The sequence below is a fragment of the Aristolochia californica genome, unplaced genomic scaffold (genome assembly GCF_029961685.1).
Source record: "Aristolochia californica isolate CCGP_79_NKW_82.1479 unplaced genomic scaffold, dmAriCali1.0.hap1 SCAF_9, whole genome shotgun sequence".
NCBI lineage: Eukaryota > Viridiplantae > Streptophyta > Magnoliopsida > Piperales > Aristolochiaceae > Aristolochia > Aristolochia californica.
Genome location: NW_027182290.1, coordinates 37,773,121 through 37,798,090, shown reverse-complemented (window position 1 = coordinate 37,798,090; position 24,970 = coordinate 37,773,121). Strand labels below are relative to the sequence as shown.

At 35.2% G+C, this 24,970-nt stretch overlaps 2 protein-coding genes across 4 annotated transcripts; both read right to left on the bottom strand.

The window, feature by feature from the left end:
• Positions 1-12,177: 12,177 nt before the first annotated feature.
• LOC137940933 (putative invertase inhibitor) lies at positions 12,178-12,736 on the bottom strand. The gene is made up of 2 exons (XM_068786047.1): positions 12,420-12,736; positions 12,178-12,310 (listed from the first exon to the last, which is right to left on the bottom strand). Exons 1-2 carry the CDS (start codon positions 12,734-12,736, stop codon positions 12,178-12,180), a joined length of 450 nt encoding a protein of 149 aa, XP_068642148.1.
• A 2,147-nt stretch (positions 12,737-14,883) lies between these two features.
• LOC137940565 (protein CHLOROPLAST IMPORT APPARATUS 2-like) lies at positions 14,884-18,027 on the bottom strand. 3 transcript variants are annotated; one of them, XM_068785704.1, is made up of 3 exons: positions 16,250-18,027; positions 15,288-15,465; positions 14,884-15,186 (listed from the first exon to the last, which is right to left on the bottom strand). In XM_068785704.1, exons 1-3 carry the CDS (start codon positions 17,231-17,233, stop codon positions 15,182-15,184), a joined length of 1,167 nt encoding a protein of 388 aa, XP_068641805.1. In that variant the 5' UTR covers positions 17,234-18,027; the 3' UTR covers positions 14,884-15,181. The 3 variants fall into 3 exon arrangements, with proteins under 3 accessions (XP_068641805.1, XP_068641803.1, XP_068641804.1); XM_068785702.1 differs by having other exon boundaries at positions 14,884-15,181; positions 15,292-15,465; XM_068785703.1 differs by having other exon boundaries at positions 15,292-15,465; positions 16,250-18,025.
• Positions 18,028-24,970: the final 6,943 nt, after the last annotated feature.

Below are 24,970 nucleotides of genomic sequence, written 5' to 3'. Positions count from 1 at the left end.
TCATAGGATGAATTGAAAAGGTACTCAAAATATGATCCTACTTTCTTTTCTTTTCCTAGGCAAAGTTGTTAATGGTGGTAACTTGTACAGGTGTGGCTGTTAAGATTTTTGTTGATTATTCTTCTTATTAGGCATAGTTTGTTAATGGTGGTAACTTGTACATATATGGCCGTTTTGATCCTCTTTTTTCTACTTATTATTATTATTACACGTTATATCTGGTGTCCTGAAATATATTTTTCTTCTGTTATGCAGTTTGGAATTTCTAGTGAATAAAATGATAACTGGGCGGTGGTCAAGCCCTACACTTCATGGGAGGTTTTCCTGAGATGGGTCTCAGAATAAGATGACAGTCAAGGTCGTTCATTAGCATAGATTTCACTGAATAAAATAACCCAGATTGATTGCCAATTCTCATTCTGAGACGTGTATCAAAAAATCTCCAGGAACCATGCACTCTATGGTTGGTTTTGACTCCATCAATAAGGTGTTAGAGGAGTAAACCCCATCTTGGGACGAGGCAGATAATTGGATTTTATTCATTTAGTTCCTGTGTCTTTGTTAAGGGTCACTTTCTACTACCCTTTTCGTATTAATTTTCTAACAAGATTGAGGAGGTCCTCTAGCAGAAGCTAAGTTTTCAATGTAACTTGTCAAACACTTTCAGCGTACAAGATATCTCATCAAATTGTTGATCTTGACAGTCAGGTTTATGTTTTCATCCTGAGGCAAATCAGCTGCAAACGAAGAGGGATGTTGTTGGTAGAGGCATCAAGAAGAGTGGGAGAATCTGTTGGATTGAGTTGTCTTCCGAAGAAATCAGAGGGGGAAATCCGTCATGGTTATCCTCCTAGAGATTTTAGGAGGAAATCTTGTAAATTTATGTATAGCCATAGATAGGCTTCTCAGTATATAGATAAGGATTGGTGTAAACGAAGAGATGAAATATACGAAACAATTTTTTTTCTCCGGTGAAAGTTATCAAAATCAATCACTGGATGAATGATTTCAATTGAAAACAGATTGACAAATATTTTTAATTCTTTATCTTATCCTTCCAATATCATCGTATAGGTTACATAGGTTACATGATAACAGGACTTAGTTTGTTAATGGTGGTAACTTGGAGTGATTACAGGTTTGTTTTTATGGGGAAAGATTTTGAATAGAATGAGTTGGTGTAAATGAGCTATTCACTGAGTTAGACAAACCTGGAGTCTGGTGTGGCAATAATGATGTATCTTGGTGATGAGATGAGTCACTAAGTGAAGCCTGATCATATGACTTTATCATAATATCTCCCAACAAGCTGAGCAGGTAGTGAACGAGGCCTAAGCTTGAGCACTAAGCATGAAAAAGTGTTTGATGAGAGGCTTTGTGAATAACCTAACAAGCTGGTGAGTAGATGGAAGATAGCAAACCAAGTTTACTATGAGAATGAAACATTAAATTTGCAGAAAGATAGTTTACACTTAACATTATCACACAAAGTAGAGGAGGAATGAGAGAAATACTTTAAGTGTTTTTGAGTTTGAAGACACATAAGTTCAACACATGTGTTGACTTAAGTTGACTCAAGTCTCTAATTTTGATGACAACAAAACTTAAACTAGTGAACTAATATTGTAACAGGAAGAAGAAATGCATATTGCCTTCAAAAGATACTCAACACAATTAAATCAACACAAGAGACTTAATGAAAAGGAAGAACAAATCATCTTGAAGAAGCACATACAAAGAATAGAGATTGAAGGATTAGGGATTTGGAGTCCAAGTGTCTTAGAAATTCTCAAAAACTCGAACCATGTAAGTAGATAACCAGTCAATTTCCAAGACTTGAGTAAAAGTATGATTGGAGCATTAGGGCATCAGTTTTTTTTTTTAAATCATGTTTTAAAATATCAAATTAAATTAGAAATAATTATTTTAGCCCTTCTCATGCTTAGAACTTATTTGAATTTTTTGCCAATAAGTCTGATCAATCATTGTTTTAAATGTAAGATGGATCATATAGAAAGCAGTTAACCTTCAAGCACAATGCATGATCGATCATACAAAAAACAACAAACCTTCTAGCACAATGCATGATCGATCATACAAAAAACAACAAACCTTCTAGCACAATGCATAATTGATCATCCAAAATACTACAATGCATGTTTTGTAAAGCATGATTGATCATCTATAATGCATGATGTATCATACATAATGTTGCACATTAGGTTTTTAAAGTCTGATCAGTCATTATATATAAAGCATGATCGGTTATTGTCTATAAAACATCATTGATCATCAAGATTTGCAAAAAATTATAAAATGCATGATTGATCTCTAATCAATCATTAGGCCATGGGGATTCAAAAAAATATAATCGTTGTAGCTCAATGATCGATCATTTGAAAGTTATGATCTATCCTCTTATTAAAGTAGATTTTTTTCTAACTATGTAAAGCGATGAGTTTTGCTAGCAAACGTATATATAGATGATGTAAGCACATCCCAAGGCATTGAATGAGCTATCCTAATTTCTACAAGAGAATATGCTCAATCGTCCAACTTTTTCAAAATCTTTGCATTCCATCTTGGCATTCATAATTTCAATAATCTCCACATATTTTATTAAATGTTGAATTTATGAAAAAGAGAAATATTTTATTAACTTATTATAATTAGAGTACACGAAACTCTATTTATAATAGAGGAAGGTAGTAGAGCCCAATTATAATAAAGCTACCTTTGTCCCAATTATACCCAAACTCTAACACTTAAAGATAAGTCATAGCATAATTAAATAACTCAATATAGATAAAAGACAAACATAACTCAAACTAAAACTCTTCTAGGACGTAACCATAGGATAAAGATGCCTTTGTGAGTCTTTGATCTTCCAACTTATATGATAAGGATGCCAGCTTGTGGTAATCATGGTGGGTCCTACTTCTTATGTGCTTGGGCCCATCTTGTGGGCTTTCCTTGGTCGTGTGGCCCATCTTGTAATACTCATAGATATGTGGGTCTTCCTTGGTCATGTGGCCATGGACCTATCTTCCAACACTTCCCCTCAAACTGGGGGTGAGAGAACAACATGAACTCCCAACTGCTGTAAATGATGTATAAAATCTATTTGTATAAAATGACACATCTTCTAATATGCCTTCATCTTCCAACACTCCTCCTCACGCTGTTGCGTCCTTCCATGAGGTCTTGCTAGCATAATATAAGTGAGAGTAAAAATCACTCCTAGCCGGTAAGACATTGCTCCATACTCCAGTCCTAATGCTGGATGTAGGGCACACTCCGTCTTCTGTAGGTAGTGTCTATCGACATTGCTCTGAAGTGTCCACCACTGTGTCCCTCCACAAGACAACAACTCTCAAGTGGTAGGAGTAATAAAAGCCATTACAAGGGGGGGGGGGTGTTATTGGGTTTATTTATAATGGTGTCCCAATTCGGACACTGACTCTCATGGTATCCCAACTGTTATATTTTTTAGAGCTAAATTTATCATGGTGTCCCAACCGTGATTATTTTTTAGAGCTAATAAATTATGGTATGAGAAAAGGTACTGGGGCCACCTCTTTTTCAATAATAATGTCTCATCCAAATAGACATAATACCAGCAACTGTAATGTAACACGACCATATTTCAACACATATAACACGAACCAAAATAATAAACCTTGTAGAAGGACCCATGAAATAATCATAATCCGATATAAATATTTTTTCTTAGATGCAGAAACTTCATCTTTTATGTACCATCTTTCTTGAATATTTTGGTCACATAAACTTAACCACAACATATGGAATAAAATACTCTTTCTTGTACTTCTTCTACTTCTCCCCCTCAAGCTGGGAGGTAATGGCAGTGATCCCAACTTGAACCAAATATCATAGATGTAGCCATAAGCCCAAATAACAGAGATGTAAAGATAAACCCTCAAACCAGGGAGAAGTGAGATATTTTCCTGATATATCAACTCGAAAAGTGATGCAAAACAATGGGCTTAAATTCGGATTTTTCAATGCAGCAGAATACCATCATGACATTTGATTCTTCCAATAATATATCTTTAAATATAGATCAAATGACATAAAATTTTCTTCGTTTGAAACTAGACTTCAATAGATTTCATCCAAGTATAACTTCACTTCATAAAATATAATTTTTAGAAGATAAATAATCTGATATATTTCGGTCTCTGTCATCTGGCCGAACTAAGTACTGTTTCTCCCTTTTTTCCAGAATGATCATTGACTCTTCCAAGATCAATGTCTCCTTATAAAAAAATCATATCGAGAATTGGTTGAATAGTTAAGAAAATAGACTTACATATATTTCTTTTGATATATAATTCTCCATATAAAATCTCTTTGTTTATAGCATAAAATACTTTAGAAGTTGAAGTTTTCTATTGCTGCTCGAACCTCTTCTCCAATCTGACCTTTTCTGCTTTAAATATCAATTTCTCTTTGTAGATAACTCAGATAAAAAGTTGGTTGAATAGGTAAAAGAATAGACTTACATATTTTTCTTTGGATATATATTTATCCATAGAAATTTTAGTTCTTGATAGCATAAAAAACCTCGGAAGTGGAAGCTTGTCACTGCTGCTCGAACCTTTTTGAAATTTGACATTTGATCATTCAAATATCGATATCTCTTTGTAGATAACTCCGATTGGAAAAAATCATTTTTCCTTGAAAATTAGACTCAAATATATTTCCATCAATATATATTTTTAAATATGAAAATCTAAGTATAGAGGTAAAAAATGCAAAGCAAACTACAGGTGTAGGGACTGAAAAAAAAATAACTACAAACGTAGACTTAGGGTTTAGGGTTTAGAGAATAAAACTCTTGAATTATTCTCTTAGGACAGTTTGAGACTTATTTTTTATTGTCAGTGTTATAGTCCAAGATACTTGTCGATGCATTTCGAATGCATCTTCCTGATTTCCCTGAGTGTTATATTGTATACTCTATTAACTAGTATGCATTATGTCTGGTGATTGAGAATAATGCAAGCACATCAAAATATCACATGAGGGGTGTAGGGATATGTTGTCGAAATTTTGACAAGTGTCATAAATTGTAACCCCACAATAGTAAACAATTTTGAGGCTTGAATTGACGAGGTGGAATCACAAATTCAAGTGATCAAAAAAGTTGGATGTGGTATAGGACTCATAGTTAGAGACTTCTCCCTTAAAAAAATAAGGATCTCAAAGTTGGTTCTTCTTTCGTATAGATGGTTGTCACTGACGACTAATTTGTATGCAAAACGTATTAGTGTTAAGTAGAAAATAGACAAGTGTTGGACGAAGATTGTTCACAACAAGCCCTTGAGTGAAGAATACAAAAAAGGGTTAGAGGTTTTCATTCAAATGATTTACAAAAAATCTATGGTAGGTTAATATAACAAGATTTGTTGTCATTGTAGAGTATGTGGTAATAAGGCTTTTTCAGGATTTACGCCAAATATATAACCACCTTTACTTTAATGACCTACTATCAAGTTAGACCCGATGAATATTTCATGGGGAACAAAGTGATAGCTATGAGGGGAGTCACCGAAGGCGGCATTCTATAGCCTATTCTAATCATTGAATAAGAAGTGAATGTAGTATGTATGATGGAATTCGTGATGTCATTCATGTTGTAATACAACTTGAACATACCTTCCTTAATGATAGTCAACCAAGGCCTAGTAGTCATACCCAATATTCCGGAATTAAAGCAAGTAAGGTTGATAAATTTACTCACTTGTTCATGGATGCCAATGGGGAGTTATATCTAGGTTGTTACTTTAACCTAAAGTTTCTTGTTTTTTCGTTCCATATCAAAATAACATGTAACCTGATTAATAAACAATGAATGATACACTTTTTATTATGAAAAATAATTTTGTCTAGATGAGTCATTGCATCACAACTACTATGAGGCTAAAACTCTTTTAGACTAGTTGGGATTTTTTTATGAGAAGATACATGTCCATACAAATGATTGTTTATTATTTTAAAATAAATAAGTGAAGGAAGAAAGTGCTCACAATGTCATGAGCCTAGGTATGTATGATACAGTAACAAATGGAAACCGGTCCCTCACAAAGTCTTATGCTATTCCTGCTCAAGCCACCACTATGGCAGATGTTTACATCAAAAGAAGTAGCTAAAGCAATGAGGTGGTATGTCAAGATGCATGTGAATAAAACAAATACATTGAGACATCCGACATATTTAGAACTTTAGTATGAATTTGACAAAGAGTTCTTGTGGTTTGTTGTGGACTTATGGAGTGTACATCTAGACATTGCAAGAGATTGTTTCAACCCATTTGGTAATATGAGTACGTCCTACAACATATAATCATTAATGTTGATGTCTATGTCCCCATGGAAATGTATGGTAAATCATTATTTTATGACGAGTTTATTAATTTGGGGCCAAAGTCTCTAGGTAACAATATTGATGTCTATTTACGCCCTTTGGTAGACAAGTTGTAAGAGTTATGGGAAGAAAGTTTGCATACCTTTGATGCTTATACAATAGAGGTTTTTACAATACATGTTGGACTTGTTTGGATTATAACTATCTAATTGGAGCACTAAAAAAAAATTGGCATGTCCAAAGTGTACGAATCAAACCTCTCTGTAAGGTTGCAACATGGAGGAAAATAATGTTATATGGGTCAACAACATTTTTTATCTATGGAGGATAAGTAGCAAAGAGATAGAAAGTTTGATGATAAAAGAGATAGAAAGTTTGATGATAAAAGGAGCACCAACCCCTCCCCTCCCCAGTTTAGCTATCTAGATGTCAGATTGAGAGATACTTGTAGGATCTCCCCTATATGTTGTTCCAAAAAATACAAGCCAATAGGAAGAGAACATGATCTCCGACTGAATTGAATTAGAAGAAGACTAGTATCTTCTTTGAGTAATGTTATTTGTGAAGTTAAGATTGAAGCACAATTTGGATATCATGCATATTGGGAAAAACATGTGCCACAGTATTATAGATTTTTTTTTGAATATCAGCAAAATGAAAAACTGTGAAAGTCATGCTTGACTTGGAAGACAGGGGGATAAGAAAGGAACTACACTTAAGAGATGCATATTCAATTCACATACCTTTTGCATCATAAACAATGTCTCAACAAGAGAAATAATGATTATGTGTCTAACTTTGTAGCACTAAATTTCCAATGTTTTTGCTTCAAATATATCATGATGCATCAAGGCCTCCATATGTATCAGGTCTAAAGAGTCATAATTGCCACATAATGATGCAACATTTGGTTCATGTGAGTTTATGTGGTTATCTATCCAATAACATATCAACACCAACTATTGGCTAGGAATATTCTTCAAAGAGTCATGCGGCAAAACACTTTGGGTTGATGTATTGAAAAAATTACATGGCGACATTATGGTAATTTTGTGTAAGATGAAAAAGATTTCTTCACCATCCGTTTTTATGTGATTGTCTATCTAGCAATATATCTACCCTGTGAAGCATTACTCTGTGGTTTAGTACAATATCGATGAGTACACCTAATTGAGAGGTTCCTTCACAAATTAAAAATAAAGCCCGTCTAAGATGTTCAATTGCCAAGACATATATTGACAATAAAGCTTTGACATTCTACTTGTCAGCAATGATTCCCGACGGTGAACCAAGACCACTGATTTGCTACGGCCAGAGTTTACACTCTGGTTTTCACGGGAGCGAGAACGAAGTGCGTCGGATGGCAACTGAAGGCACAGCGAGAGCTCTCAGCTCTTATGGCGGTGGACGGAACCACCACCACCTCACGGGACTGATGGGACAGTCCAGACAGAGAGCGTCGCGCTCTCTAGTCTCTCGGCGAAGACGACAGCGTTGGAGAAGATGCACTGTCTCTCTTAAATGCTTTTGTGCCTTCCTCTCTCTTCATTAGCTATTTAAGCTTAGGTTTTAGAGATTATTACAAACTGGCCCATGGGCCCAATACAATGCCCCCCACCCATTAACCCTACTCTAAATACCCTATTTACATAACCCAAATTGTACAACAATTATAATCATAAATTCTATCTAAAATACAATGCAAGATATGGTAACACTACTCTATGTTATTGGATGAAGTTAAGACAAGATTTAAAAAGACAAATTAGAATGATGGAGATGTCAAATGGCTCAAGGATAAAATGTATATTTTTGCACACACTGCTCATGAGCTGAGCAGAATAACAAAATTAATTCTTTACCATCTTAAATATAACAATTGTTGTGGGTTATTTTGAAAGACTGCAGCAAAATCGAAGATTATCTCTTGTGAGTATTTGTTGACTTTCTCTTTAAAGTTTAGTTACTCGGTTTGACTTTTAATTATTTAGTATTTATGACAAACAATGAATAGAAAGATTTTTTTTTGCTAAGAGAGGGTACAACAAATCTTAAGCAATGAGCAAAGAAGAGATCACCCATTGGTTTAAGGATAAGGTTTGTTGTGTCCATAAGTATATGTGGGTTTCAAATGCAAGGTCAATTGCTTGTTAATGTCCTTAAGGGTATCTAGTCTATTACATGTAAAAACTTTAGCGACTTATTGCCAAGTTGATGTAAACTGTGACATCAGCCACCTTGATATTTGTCCTATATTAAGCAACAACTAAAAAATTTGTATTGTTACCGGCATGCACATTTGTATCGAGCTATTTTAAAAAAAATTGTATGACATAAAACAATGACATCATTGTAAAGGGGTGCAACAAATACAATTACCTTGATTATATGTAGTTGTCACAACAAGAAAATGGACTTCAACCAACAAAATTTTCCAACGAAAGTCTAAAATTTGATGGGAGAACATCTTCCTACGAAAAAATTGTTGGAAGAATCCACTTGTGCATTTTCCACTGGTAGAACATCTGCTAGTGAATTTGTAAATTCATTACTAGAAATTAAAATCTCTTCCAAAAAAATTTGAAAATTCATTGGCAAAGAATTTAAATATTTGTAATGAATTTATAAATTCGTAGAGAGAAAGTATCCTCTTTGTTAGAAAATTTTCACTTTCTCCCAACGGATTTTTAAATTCTTTAGTAGATGCTATTTTATCAATTTTTATAATACTTACAAAATTTCCAACGAAAATTTGAATTTAATTGGGAAAGCATAAAAAATATAATTTTTGATTTTTTTAAATTGATATTTTCTCTATTTAATATATCATAATAAAATAAAAATAGTAATAATAATCACTTGAATTATAAATTAAAATATATAACAAGAAAATGTATACAATAAAATCCCAAAAGTTTTACGAATTATATAATTTTTTTAATATTACACAAAAAATTATATAAATTATATTAAAATTTTAAAAATTACACAAAAAACTATACACCATTTGTTGGAAGATCTGGAGGAGTTTGAATCTGAGTGTGCATCTGCCAGAAGAACCAATGCATCTTATCCTTGATGACCTTCATCTTATTTTGTAGTCATTTCGTAAATTATTCAGTCGCTCTTCAACACGATGCTCAGAGTCCTTAGTTCGACATTGTATATCTCTCAGTTGCTTATGTGTTGGGGTCAATGCCTCTTGAATCTATCCCAGTTCCTCCTCCATATGTGTAGTCAACAAAGAATAAGATAATCGAGCCATTTTGGGAACATGAGGTTGATCTAAACACAACCCCTTAATATACCTAGACCTAGCTCCACAAATGCTTAGCAAAATAGCATTGCTCACCAACCTATTATGCCTCTCATATCAACCACTACATTTGCTTCTGTCAGAAATAACAAAATACAGTTATAATTATTTTAGCTTAAATAAAATGTATTTTTATAAGAAAGTAAAAGTTATAATTTTACTTACACATTATTGTTCTGATCTCACAATTCACCCGTACTTGGACTAATGAGTAATGTAAAATTGCTAAATATATATCGAAGAAATTTTTACGTTACACATTTAAAAGTATATATGCATGTAAATGTATTACATTAGTAATTTGAAAACAATAATACTCCAAGTTAAAAACACACCATCTCCTCTCATACACATTAAAGTCTTTGATCATGTAGTATGTCGAACCATTTGTTTGCTAATATTTTTTTAACTCAAGAATGTCTCTACAAATGAAAATTAGACATTAATAAAATAAAGATAATTACAACTTTGAAACACAAACCCTAGAAATTTAATCACTTGTAACATGATCCCCTGAAATATGTTCACACAAACCACTGCCAGCCCTCTAGGGAAACCCTTATGTAAGGAGTGGACAATGATGTAGAGTAACCTCCATGCTCTTTGTACTAGGTATGCATGGTAGTCCGTTGTTTTCAAAATGCAACATTCCATATATAACACGACAACTTAGGCAATGGCATCACTCTGGATATCAATATCAAACTTCTCCTTCAAAAAAGGAAGTTAACATTATTGAACTTAACATTGTAAGCTACTGAAAACTTTTAAAAAGTCTGATTGATCAATTTGTAATATAGGGATACATAGAAGTTAACTCATTATTAGTATGGGCCTTGAACTTATCTACCTATACCTCTAAGTGATTCTTAAAGATATGGCTCACCTAATGAGTGAAAAGTGGACTATAGTATCCCAACGCCCTCCTATACGAATCTCTAAAATCCACTAGGATCCTCCTACTAAGCCCTCTCATAACATTATCCACCATGGAGCCCTTGGTCAAGGCACATGCTAGCTTGTCAATGAGGGAGATGACATGAATGGAGATGATGTGGAAGGAGAGGGTGTGGATGGATCTATACACACAACGTAAATAAGTTACTATAGATATAATTTAACATAAACGAGGAATCATAATTAGTTAACTTTCATACCCTGACTCTGGGACTTGTCCCTCGAAGTAGCTCATTGCCCTGCATCTCCGATAGTGGGCTCCATTGAATCCACGTGCTATGATGATGTGAGATGTGAGACTGGTGGTTGCCTAGGTGGGCAAGGAGACATGATATCAAATGAACTTGCATAATATATTCCTAACATAAATGAGTGAGTTGGGAAGAGCTAGATGTTTGTTTCACAAAAATATTCTTTAAGAGTGCCATTTATTATGTCAAACTGAAGATTGACCAACCATTCATAATAGAGAAGGTGACAACTAAAAATTTGTTTGTAATCTTACAATAGGATAAAATATTTCATCATAGTCTATACGACCAAGTTGGCAACAATGGGAGCTCTCTCCTACATGTTTTGTTTTTTTAATTTTTATTAGTCTTATTTTAAAATATAATTTTATTATAAATTTATAAAAATATTTAATAAATTATTAATTTTGGTATTATGATAATTTAAATAAATAATTTTTATTAATTTTAAATTATTTATTTTATGAATTGATTTTTTAATATTTTATTCATCTTTTTAAAAGTCAAAATTTATGTTTTAATAATTTTACTTGTTGGAGGGTCTTCTCCTTCCTTTTTTTTTCTAAAAGAAATTTGAATTTAACTTAGTTTTATCTACATTCTTTAAAGTGCTCAACAACAAAAAAATTATTATTTTATTAAATATCAATATTTGTGCATGACTTAAATACTTTATAAATCGTGAATATATTTTAGATATTATTTAAATATTTTAAATCTTTAAAATAAAATTAATTAATTTATTAATATAATTTTTATATTTTCCTCTATCAATCTTTATTTTTAATAATAAAATTTATTATAAAATATTATTTTTATTTAATTAATAATTATAATAAAATATATTTTAACTTTTTAATATAATATGTGTATAATTGACTATTGCAAATCAATCTTCAGTCTCTATTTTTTCAATGTAGCAACTGACTAACTACATCACTAGAGCAACTGGCTTGCTCCTATGATTAGTGATAAGCATATGTTATCCAAGTTGCATAGAACAAATAGAAAGCTTTCCATTTTTTACCATAATCTTTGCCCCATCTCTAAATGATCAGGACTATACATTCTATTTTAAATAGAACTTTTAATAACCGAGCTAAAAGAATTATTAGTAAGACCACCTTCATATTCGTCAGTACCAATGTGGAGAAAGAACACCCTAAAGTACAATTTTTATTGTAAAAGAAAATAGTAGAAAGGGCACCACAACAAGAGGGACACAACCAAACTTCCAATGAAACACCTCTTTGTTTATAACATTCAACTAGTGGAGGGTAAGAAGTTGGTAATAGCAAGACCGATTCGACAAAGCTGTTCAAGATTAAAATTTTCACTCGACAACAGGGAAGCATGTCCTGCGTCTTCCTTCCACGAATCTTCACACGTCACTGCACTGTCTAATGCATTTCCCATATGCACATTAGCATCATACAAATTGTTCGTCTTGAAAGCAAACTTTGCTTGTTTTGTTGCAGAGAATGCTTCCATGTACAACTCCTTACAATCGTCTTGCTATGTCATATGGATTCTGTTGCTTTGCCAACAATGCATCAATTTTTATCTGTCCATACGCTGCTTTGGCCTTGGCTAAGCTCGTTATGATGATCCCTAACCAACGAAGATCTGCAATGGCACTCTTTGGGGAAGCATGTAGAGATTTGACACAGAAGTCGTAGTTTAAGGTGGGATTGGATTGTGCGGCTTTGTTACAGGTTTCTGTCACTAATGTGTTGTCAGTGGCACCTTCAGAAGCAATGGTTTGGTAATAGAGGACAATGATCAAAATGGAAAAGGAAATTTTCATCATAGAAGACCTCATTTCTTTTCTTCTCTCCCTTCCTCTCTTCTACCTCGACTTGATGGGTCTACACCAAGGATTTATATATATGCAACTTGGTTGAAGATTGTCTACTTTTTTATAGTTTAGCAAAAAAATTAGGCAACTACATAGGATCGGATTGTTTGATGGCTATAGAAAGAAAAAGTAAAAACCCAAATCTTATTCTTGATTCCCTCTTTTTGCGATAGAGATACTCTAAATTTGGCCAATTGATGCTAACCTTTTTTTATTGATAGTTTTTTTTCGCAATATTGTTATCATCCAATGGCCCCAATTCTTGAAAATGAAATCATGCCCGAGTCTCTTGTTGTCACTTTGGAAGAGAAAAGAAGGATAAAAATAACACGAGTCTGCAAACTTGGCATAAAACCACACAAACTCTTTTTCATCCCATTATAAGATAAAAGTGTATTTTTGATAATATGAGGGAGATTGATGCAATATGAGGGAAAGGCCTCTATTGCCCATCTTGCCATCTCCCTCATATCGAAGGGAGATTGATGCAATAGAGGGGAAAGTTTACCTTCTAATGGAGCCATGAGAGCCCTCTCCTACCTATTTTGATTTTTTAGTTTTTGTTTTTGTTTTAATTTATTTTATTTATTTTATAAGTTTATACAGATACATGATTAAATATTTAATTTACGCACTAATAATAACATGCAAGAAATAAAAAATTTAATAATAAAAAACTATTATTTTGTGCAATTAAAATAATTTTATATTTTATTCATAATTTTTTAAAATTCAAACTTTATGTTTTTCATCATTTTACTACATGGAGGGTCTTCTACGTCTTCTATTTTTATAAAGGAAATATAAATTTGATTTATTCTTTGTTGGAAGACATCTCGAAGTAGCATCAAAGTAAATACCTTTCCCACATCAATGAGGTGGCAAAAGAGGTATTTAAAAGGATTTCTCATAGGGATGACACAAGGGTGTAAATAAAAAAGATATTGTGTGTCTACTTTTATTTTTTCTTTTACAAAGTTTGTTGCTCTAAGGGCTTTATAGTCATTGTAAATCTCTTTCCATAACTATAAGTAGAGGCTCAAGGTATGAGAAAATCATTAAGTCTTCCCTCTTCTCTCTCAAATTCGTCCTTAGACTTTTCTATTTTCCCAAGCCCTCTCTCTCCATCTCCTTATTCGTCTCTCTTCTTTCTCTTTAATGTTTTCTTCATCTATTTTCTTCTCCTCTTATTCTTCCTTTCCTCTCTCACCACCTTGGTCGAGGACCATGTCATGGGATCCTGAATGTAACATTCTTTAAAGTACTCAACAATACAATGTTTTGTTACTTTATTTAAATATCAATATGTGTGCATGATTTAAATAATTTATAAATTTTGAATATATTTTTAGAAATTATTTCAATATTTTAACTCTTTAGTATAAATAAATTAATTAATTTGATATTTTTATTTTAATAATATCTAAATTAATTATTTTATTTTTTTATGATTCTGCAATAAGTTGGGACTTTCGGATATAAACGTTCCAAGTTGAGGAGTGTTAGAAAATACATTCAAGGGTATTTTGATTATTTGACTCTCCCAAAAGTATTTTGGTCATTTTACTACTTCAGTGGTTAATTTTCTTTATATAATCTTATTATGCATATTAAATTATATCAATAGTTAATTTTTTTATGCACATAGGATGTGTAGTTAGGGAGATATACGAAAATTAAAGTTTATAAAGTGTATAAGAGTATCTTCATAATTTGTAACTCAAAACACTTATTTAAGAAGTTTAGGAATTCATGCACAATTCATAACGAAAACCTTTCAAGTTCTTTAGAAAGTTCTATTTCTCCTTTCTCATTTTTCTTTCAATTTCTCTTCCTTCACCTAAATCTTGATTTTTACAGACATAGTTCAGTGTTGGCCTATTTAAAAAAAAAAAATTGACTGGTATTACAGCTGATGAATTCATAGATGATGCAGCTACTAGGTACCTGACACCATTACAGTGAATTTATTCCACACCTGAAATATTGTTTTATATGTCCTCAGTCTTTTGGTAAAGAAAATGTTTGAATGATAAGAAAATTCAAGTTGGATTCATTTGTTCTAAAAGCAGATCATAGATATCAGCAAATATACTGAAAGACGACAACAATAAGAAATTGCTTACCCCCATTAATAGTAGAGTGTTCTTGGTAAATAATGTATGTGTAACAATCATAATCAAAACTCGAAACTGGCAAAATTTGCTGAGGCATGGCTCACTTCCCATTCCTCATTTGTCTCTCTCTTCTCTCTCTTTACCTTTTTAACTACTGAGATGCTTCGTCTCAACATTTTAAGCCACTCTCTACTGATAAAATTCAGTAACAAAAAGACTGCTCGACTCGTTATTAATGTTCTCCGTCGATCACCTCTCCAGCTCCTGAAGAAGGGACGGCCTTCTTACAAATCTACCCTGCGACGAAAACATAAGAAAGAACAATTTTAGAATCTTAGCACGGTTCCTGTTAGAAACAATTCTGTGAAGGTAAAGAGAAAATCTAAAAGAAATCTTACTTGCCTTCATTCTGGGCCTTCTATCGGCGTTCATTTTGCGAACTTGGTACCGGATTTTCTTGGAGAAAAGCCTGGTTCTTCTCTTCTCCCTGTACCGCAACACGCTCGCCTCTCTCACCCCTCCATTTTCTTCCCCTTGTCTCCAATCTGGACTTAAATCAATCTGCGACAGCCTGGCCTGTTAAACATCCAAACGTTAGTCCACAAAAGCCTCCATCACCGCTTCTCATTTCGATCAGAAGGTCCAAGCAACCACGCTTAACGCGGGTCCCCAAGACAAACGACTTTAAAAGGGAAGACGCAGGCGCAGCTCGCGTCATCTGGCTGCATCCCCAGTTCAGAAGAGCTCCTATTTTGCTTCGCAAATAGGAACAGTCAACTGAGAATTCAATCAAGGCGTTGACACTGAGAAAAAGCGCTGGTTGTTCACAGCACGGCGAGCTTGTTTCTCTTTTGAAGCTGTACGATGTACTATCTTATCTCTAAATTTTCTATCCATCCAATCCCTGACGCCCTTTTATGGCCATTTTTCAGTGCCACGATTGAGGTACTAGAGAAGGAGCTTTCACAGACTGACAGATTATGTTTGGGGAACCAGAGCCCCAACGCTGCCCTCTTCAATGGACCCATCGGGAAGCCTTGTATGAACCCGGGGACCATCAATAGTTTCCGACTAGGAAACCATCTCACCTATAAAACTGAGACGAGCAAAAATTTTCCTGGTTTTTAGTTTTTTAGTTTTTACTTCATTTTGTGACGCTATCCCATGGCGGCAGATGGGGGCCATGGAGCGATTCTCATTTCTCGCTTCATTGTAATTTATTAAACTGATGGAATCGTTGAACTAGATTAAACTATAAATGGAGGCCGGCTCTGGCGAAACCGGTTTGTCTTTTCGCCAGGGAGGTGAAAAAAAGGGCTAATAATATTTCTTTATTTGTTAGAGGGAGTTAGAAACGTACAATTGCATCGGCGGGAGATTCCGGTGAGAAATCCTCGGCGTAGGGGGAGCCTCGAGGGGACCACTCGTCCAAGACCTCCTCGTGGTTCAACTTCAGGCCCAATTTCTGTCTCTGGTTCTCTACGGGGTAGCTAGCTTCATTCGGGCCTTGTGACTGTTCGCTTTCCTTGGATGCCCGTGCAATTTCCTCGACCTTTTTCTTCTTCTTCTTCTTCTTCTCCGCCGGTTTGAACTTGGGAGTGATGTTTAAAACTTCAACCGTTGGAGCTCTCCACCATTCCCCATCGTCTACGCGCCTCAAAGCCCTCACATTCGGCAATACAAACGCGAACTCGAACATCCCACCTAGACCCAGACCCATTAAATTGGCGTAGTATCCGGCGGATTGAGGCTTTTGGTCATTCGCTTCGTCGTAACAATCGTTGTCCACGCTCAGATTACCCATGATGCTGTCGATACCCCCTTCAATCTCCTCGTCGAGGATTGATTCAGCATCGAAGTCGTCATCATACTCGGTACATTGGCTCGGCGAATTCATTTGAAATTCGTTCTCAATTGGACTGCGGCAAGTCTTTTCATAAGCATCGACATGCTTGGCCACAGATAGGGATATGGGTTTTTCAGGGATTCCCTCGTAGAGTAAAAACCCGGCATTATCGAATGCTGGAAATGTTGGTAACAATTCAGGTGACTCAACGAAAGAATCGTAGGATTTAGTGCGCTTACAGAGCTTGCGCAAATTCTTGGTGGAGAAGATGTTTGGGTAGATTGTGGAGAGTAGTGCCGCAGCTTCGGTGTAGGTTTGGTTGGGCCGTTTGCGTGGGGTCCGTGGTTTCCGAGTTGTGATTGTCAGAGGAGAGTTGCTCGACTCAGAGAGGGTAGAGGAAGGAGAAGACTGGGACGAGCGAGATGAAGTAGATGGGGATTTGACAATGTCGAGGTCGAGGCTGTAGGTTCGCCCCGCACTAGTAAGACAAGTAGACATTTCGAGCTGAAGCAGTAGCACAAGCTTCAGAACTGCGGAGACCTAAGTGGAACTCTGACGTCAATCCCAATTCCTACCCGCAGTGTTTCAATTGCAGCAACAAGAGGGGAGAAAACAGAGTAACCGATGCCAATGCCTAGAAACGAAGAAGATTGCACCGGATTCAGAGCAATAATGAGAAGAAGGAGGCTTCGACTCTGAATTCAAATACAAAATGGAAAAATTCCTCAGAGTATCTAAAACCCTAAAACCCTGAGCTGTGTAACTTAAAATCACACACAATAAATTTCGGTGTCAATACAAACAAAGGAAAATCATTAAATGATTGAAGTCGCTTCGATTCTAAGAGAATCTTGCAGAGAAAAAACTAAACCCGAATTCGGAATGAAACAGAATAATACTCCACAGTCCACATAGAGAGCTCACGCAAACGAAGAACTCCTATTCTAACTAAACGAAGAACTGCCGTTCCAGAAAACTCCCATCAAAAGCTCAGCTCCAATTTCTCACAGAACCGTACCATCTAAAAGCTACTGAACTGCGAAAAACACACCATTTAGACCTAAAACTCCTAACAGTACCCAAAAACGTACATAGTCTCAGAGGAATCCCAGAAAACTATCGAAAAACCGGTGGACCAACTGAAACAAAACTCGAACCGAGGAATGACAGAATGACAGAGAGGCTGCCAAAATGGGCACGAACTTGAGCGAGCTCCAAACCCAAGTTATAGAAATGGCATCCTTTGAGAAAGTTCACGAGTCGAGAGCAGACGAAGAAGTCGGGTTAAAATCTGAAGAAATCGCAGAAATCTGTCGACCGGTTCAAGAAATGTGGAGCTACTGAGAAGACAACAGCGGAAGCGACAACGTTCGTTTTCACCGTCTCCGCTCTGCAGTCTGGACCACTGATTTACCGTGCACCCAAAAATTTTAATTTCAATTTCAATTAAAAGACAACGGCGTCCTTCAAAAAACTCCCGTGCTTCAGCGGTCGCTCAAGGGTAAATTAGTAACTGCGAAATGCCGCTCCTCATTTACTGGATTACAGGTTGGACTTTTGCTTATCTGCTGATATGGCGTTCTCCGATTGGAAAACATGGATTTTTTGACAACGTGGCATGACCTTTATTGGTTGTCGGATTTTCACGTGAACCCAGGGAAAAAAACGGGTGAGTAATATATTAGTTTTGTGGGATCTCGCGTGGCGCAATGATTGAGGCTCTTTTGGACTTTTCCACGCCCTCTCTCTGTGGCTGATAAGCGTTCTACGTTTGGCATTTTAGGTTCAATCGCTCCTGATCAGAAGGATTTGACAATTCCTTCTCCGTAAACTCTTTTGCTTGGACTCTTTTCTCTTCGCCTTTTTAGCAATTTCTCGGTAATCATCTTGAATCGAGTAGATCATCCTGATGTGATTTGATGTTGGATTGATTGTTAATGGGACTGACATTCAGATGTCGTACGTGGAAGATTTTATGCCATTTGTTAATGGTGCAGTAAGTGGGCTTTGTTCTTATCGTTCATCTAATTCTGTTTTCTCTTTTCTTTTCAGATTCTGGTGTATTCTCTGCTGTGTAAGCGATTCAAACTGCTGGAAGTTTTGGGGGGGTCTAATAAGAATCTTATTAGGCTGGAAGATCGGAGCTATCTTATCCTTTCAGAACCCAGCAATCCTTTCTGACCGTTCGTGACTATTGGTACCGGACAAAAATTTAGGAGAGAATTGCATGGATAAGATTGTTAGAAGAGGATTCAGCCATAAATGATGAATGCCTGCTTTCAAGACGAATGGGCAGGCCTTATCCTCTTAACGATCAGCAGACTTGGAAGCTTGGTAGCCTGTTAAATCGGATAAACTCGAGTTGAGTAGAGCCGCATTGGTGAGAACTGGAGTGTACAAGCCTTTTCACCTTTTAACAGCTTTACGGAAATCTCCAGAGGTATTCTCTCGAATGGAAGAGTACCCATCATCCCTAAGCTTGTACACACTGAGACGGAGACGTCCAATCTTACCATGAGACGTGGAGTGGCCCATGCCTGTTAGAAAGGGTGTGTCTTATGGGAGACTTATCCTGTATTTGGAGCCGAGTGTGCTGCTGAGCAACCAAAACAATTAAAGAAGAGTGCACCAGTAACATCACCAAAATAAAGTTTCCAAAGTAGTAAGGCAGCCCCAGTCACTATCGTCACTATAATGCCCACTCACGGGTTAGTAACACCGGCTCAGAAACACAAAACAGCCAACGCTTAGGCCGTAGCGAGGTATTGCAACTTCTGGTAGTTGGCTGGATAGCTAGCTGTTCATTCGAAATTTTAATTTTGAAATGAGACTCACAGAAATAGATTGAGATGATATCTTTTTTGGATTTTTGAATAAATGGGTGATTATCTTGCTCAGGTGGTAAGATCACATTGGTCATCGTATGATAAAAAGGATAAGGGAGTTTTATCCTTATTTTGTTTATAAGTAAACCTTGTAAACTATGTAAACCATCTCATTTTTTTTTGCGAATGAGTTCCCTTTACATTTCAAGAGTTTGTTTCTCTTCAGTTGCTTTATTTTTTTTCTTGTTCGTAAAGGCTAACTAGCCAACTTTTCTTCTAGAGTAAGCTAAGGCGCATGTTGAGGGTCTAGAAATGATTCATCACTCAATCTAATGGGTAACAATTGGTATCAAAGTAAAAGAAGTCCAATGATGGCATTCTCATAACCAACTTTGGAAGTACAACATACTAAAGGCAAGAAGAAAGTATTCAAATTTGAATCCTGTTTTGCTTCTTTGGAGTCGAAGCACAAGAAAGTGGAGTGTCAATGCTCGAGTTGGGAGAAGAAGATCCAAGAAGTGGTGGACGTCCAATAACATAACCTTGGAGATTCATGAGCCAAAAAACGATATTCATAGCATGATTGCAATGCTAAAAATGGACACCTACAACAACTTAGACGAGATCTGGACCAAGTTGGAAGAGATGCATATGAGAATGGTGATTTTTTAGAGAGTCATTCAGAATAAGGGAAGTCTTCCTTCACAAGTAAAGATTAAGGTGTCAGAACCTAAAGTGTAAAATGGTTTACGAAAGTCAAAGGTGTTAAAAAATTTCTACAACAAGTAGATCAATACTTCAAAGTTTCCAAACTCACAAATGAGGAAGTAAAAGTTAATACCACTTTGATGTTTGTTATTGATGATGTTATCTTATGATGGAATCGATCCGCAAGTCAACTGAGTTCCTCCTAGACTTACTAAAAAATGATCTTATGAGACACGAGTTCATTTTCCCGTCACCCACAACTTTTATACCACACAATCACTTGGCATGGCCACAAACGTGCCAACTTTGGAAAACCAGTCCTTTGTTTGCCAAACGATGATGTGAAGAGAAGGATGAATCCATTTTCATCCACTCCCTCAACCTGCATCTAATGTTCTTCAAACTCCTTTGAAGCAATGGAAGGTGATGCCAATGTGTGTAGTCTCACATTGATCACAATCAAATGATCATCCTCCCTGTATGTAGGTAAACTCTTTTTCAACTCCTCTGACAAGAAGTCCTAGAACTTGTTGCGAAGTTTCTCCTCTTCATCTAGCACAAACTGACCATTAGTCAGTTGTTCGTCTCTTGTCAAAGAAACAAGAAGAATAAGCTACTCTCCACACCTAGGACCCTTCTTAAGCTAGAAAGTTGAAAGTATAACAACTTTCCCTTGTACATAACCCCCTATTGTGGAAATCATACAAGGAGCCTTCTCGTCAGTAATCCCTACCATTTCCATTAAGGTATTAAAATCGTCCTTTTGAACTACCATGAAATCAAGAAGATGTGCCCACCTTACAATGTTGACCTAAGTGTGCTAGGCTACATCAAACACTATTTAGCTTTAGAATTGGTAGCTTTCATGCGATTCTGATCTGGTTCCCATCTCAAGTGTTGTCGCCTCATCTTTTTCTTCGAGAAGAAATTTTGGGTTGCTCTCATATCGATCATAACTTCACTTTACTATCATCCAACAACACATCAAGATAAAATAGCTCTAGTTTAGGTCTTATTGATGATGTCATAAACTTTTTGACAAGGGCTTAGACAAAATCGAGTAGAATTATCAAACCCATCCTAGGTTAATTACTTGGTTGTTTAATAACTTCATCCCCTTTGATAGTGTTTAGTACCTTCTTTTTTGGACAATCTCGCATTATATGATCTCCATCACAAATAAAAAGATTTGAGCTTTCGGTTGGTAGAATTACCTTTATTTGAATGGCTCTTTTTATTTACTTTGTTTTTCAAGTTCTGATCGTCATTCTTGGAATTTCTATTCCAAGAAAATCTTCTTCTTGTGGCAATCATTTTATTGTGTGGACTTGGTGGCACTTTCATCAAATTTCTTCTTGAAATCACGTTACAATATCGTGGCTAAGGCTGCTTCAAGTCTTGCTCAACCTAAGGAAGGAGTCCTGCGAAAAAGGTGAATAATTGATCGTCATCTATCATGTTAGGAGCACTAAGCATTAAAGAAATAGAGAACTGAATATACTCATGGATCATCTTTTTTTTTTTTGTCTTAATGCTTGCAACTCCTTCCGCATTTAATAATCATCATCTTCGAGAAAGAAGTGACACTTCAACTCGTGCTTGAAATCCTGCTTAATGTCTACCATCACAACCTATCAAAAGAGTAACGTGATGATGATGTCTATATTATTTTTGGGAGACCATGATACACCGACGGTCTCGACATAGGTGGCACAACCAAAGAGGGGTGCATCAACATTGTCACCAATGCAGGGTTTCCAAAATGGTATGACCACCCCAAGTCACTAAAATGCTCACTTAGGGTAGTAGTTTAGAAATGCAAAACAATGAGTGTGTGGACGCTTGGCCCATTAGCTGGCTGACTAGTTGTTTGATTTGAAATTTTATATTCGACTCATCCAAATGGATTAGGATGAGGTTTTTTGAAAGATCTTAGTCTATGTCTAATAATGTAATATTTAAATTTAAATAAAGGGATAAGTATCTTGCTTAGGTGCATGATTTCATTGATGACTGTATGATAAAAAATAAGGGATTTTTACCCTTTTTTTGCCTATAAATAAGCCTTGTAAACTAATATAAGTCTTCTCATTTTCGTACAAAAAATGTTCCTCTCATATTCTAAAGGTTATTTTTTTATTTACTTTTTTTTTCTTGTTTGATAGAACTCCTACTTTTCTTCTAAAGCTAGATTGCATGTTGAAGTTATAAGAGTGATTCCTTACTCAATTTAACGTACTATAGGGAGGGTTAGTCAACATTGAAGTTGAAGTTGAATTTAGACTCCAAATTCAAGGTAATGATTTGATTCAACTTCAACTCTTCCTTGGGTGTTAGTGTAGACGAGTTCAAGTGCACTTGAAAACAAATTCTAGTGTTAGTGGCCCAAAATGAAAAATATGATATAAACAAGAGAATAAGTAATTTTTATCATATACTTAAATAAAACATATACCTAAACAGATAATTAACTAAAATAAACATGGTTACTACACAAATAAGTGATTTAATGTAGTATTAAAAAATATTAATATACTAATTATGAAATACTATATTATATGAATTAATAATTACAGTTTATTATAAAATAATATAATAATTACGTGTGATTGCAATAAATTATAAAAAAATAAAAAAGTGAAAAATAATAGAAGCGAATATAATAAATAAATAAATATTATTTTAATAACATAAGATATATTTTAACATTAAAAATCACTAATTTAATACAATAATAAAAATAAATAAATAAACAATTTATTTTATCAATAGCATAATATATATTTTTACCTATTATTAATTAATAATATATTACTAAAAAATTTAAAACCATTGGTTTAATTAATTATAGCAATGGGATAATTAAACCAAAATAATTGATCAAATGTTTACTTTAATAATATTTTAATTAAGACTATTAAATCACTAATTTAATACAGTAATTACAAAATGAATATACTGAATAAATAAAAACAATTATTTTATTATTAAAAGAAGATGAATTTTTCACGTAGTATTAATTAATAATATATTTTTACAAAATAAAAGATAATTAGTTTAATTAATTATAAAAATGGGATAATTAAACCAAAATAATTGATCAAATGCTTTCTTTAGCAATATTTTAGTTACCAATCTTAAATTTCTAATGGCTGGAAAATAGGTTTTATTAAACCAAAAATAAAAATAGGTTAATTAAAACAAAATAATTGATCAAATGTTTGATTTAATAATATTTTAATTAAAACTATTAAATCACTAATATAATAAAGTAATTAAAAAATAAATATAATATATAAATAACACTAGTTTAATTTTTCCTAACTTAGAAAAAATTAATCACAACGTCGTTTTCCTCGCAACATCGATAATGGCAGGGAGACAAGCCTAGATTCAAGCAGATGAACACAAGGAATCAGCTGTCCCTGACATAAGACATTTTTAATGCTTCAAACAAGTTGAAACCCTTGATTTTTTTAGGCTCTCCCCTCCTTAGAGCGTCCCTCGCATGGGCCTCTCCAAGATCCTTGCATCTCTGTCACTTCCTGTTCTGAGGGTCAAGATGAATCAGGAACTGTAACTCTGACTAGCAAACAACGGTGACAGAGGCGGCGCTTTGACAGTACACCAGAGGCAACGGTATGTCGGAGGCCCTGCAACAGACGCTCTGCGACGAAGGCTCGGTGATAGCGATTTAGCGATGAAGGCCGAGAGAGGGAGAAGGGAGAGGGAGTGTGAAGACGAGAGGAAGAAAAAAATAATTCGAGGGAGGAAGACCGAGAGGGAGAAGAAAGCGGGAGATAAAAAAAAAAATTTAAGGTGTCCTGAACGATGGCCTCAACTGAATGATTTAAAAAATTGGGCTGAATCACAATTCTACCATTTTAGCATGAATAAATTACCTGCGATTTTCATATGATACTGTACTCATTCACCACTAACCACCTAATTAAATTAACTAGCGCATGAACTTTATTTGAACTTAATAGTTGACAAACCCCCCCTATAATAATAGAAAAATAAAATAACTTAGAATTATTTCCTGTGAGGCCAAGATTTTTGTCGAGCATCAGGATCTTAAAAAGGAGGCGGTGTTGTGCAAAAGGCACGTGTCCTGCGCGCGCTTGGAGTGGCGCACTGCAGGCAGGAAATCGGGAACTCCATGGATGCCACTGACAACTGTAACCTCCAAAGGCAACGGAGTCACCGCCCAACTTTACCACCGGTGGCAATTGAAAGGTGGGTGGGCTTCTTCCTTGTCGGAGCAACTTCACGCTAACAGTGAGCAATCCACCAAAACCCACTCGGCTCTTTGTTAACGATCCATTATCATGTTGGGCCTATTTATCAACATATATTTTTTTATGAATTTGACATGAAATGCGCCTATTTAATTTAATTTAATTTAATTATATTGGTATGAGCTAAAAAAAAAGTTTAAAAGGATAAGGCCTGGCCCAACATGGGTGCAGGAGTGAGGGATAAAAATGTTATATCCACCCATCTGGACACTCTGCACATGGAGCAGCTCCTCTGGACAGAGCTTCCATGTTCACCATCATAAATATTGTGTCAAATCGTGAAAGGTAATGAGAGTTCAGGCTTCAATAATATGTGGTTTGTTGCTGTTCCTCGCTCCGGCAGCTTTCCCACCGCAAGTGGCTTCAAACAAACAATCTAAGCCCAACTACTACCTCCCAAA

Excerpts from the sequence above, each read along its gene's own strand:
- LOC137940565 (XM_068785702.1), bottom strand. The coding sequence starts at position 17,233 with ATGTCTACTTGTCTTACTAGTGCGGGGCGAACCTACAGCCTCGACCTC. Across the intron at positions 15,466-16,249 it reads AATCTCCCGCCGATGCAATT|GCCAGGCTGTCGCAGATTGA; the intron begins GTACGTTTCTAA and ends GATGTTTAACAG. Across the intron at positions 15,182-15,291 it reads ATAGAAGGCCCAGAATGAAG|ATTTGTAAGAAGGCCGTCCC; the intron begins GCAAGTAAGATT and ends GTCGCAGGGTAG.
- LOC137940933 (XM_068786047.1), bottom strand. The coding sequence starts at position 12,736 with ATGAGGTCTTCTATGATGAAAATTTCCTTTTCCATTTTGATCATTGTC. Across the intron at positions 12,311-12,419 it reads TATGACATAGCAAGACGATT|TGCAGTGACGTGTGAAGATT; the intron begins GTAAGGAGTTGT and ends TGCATTAGACAG.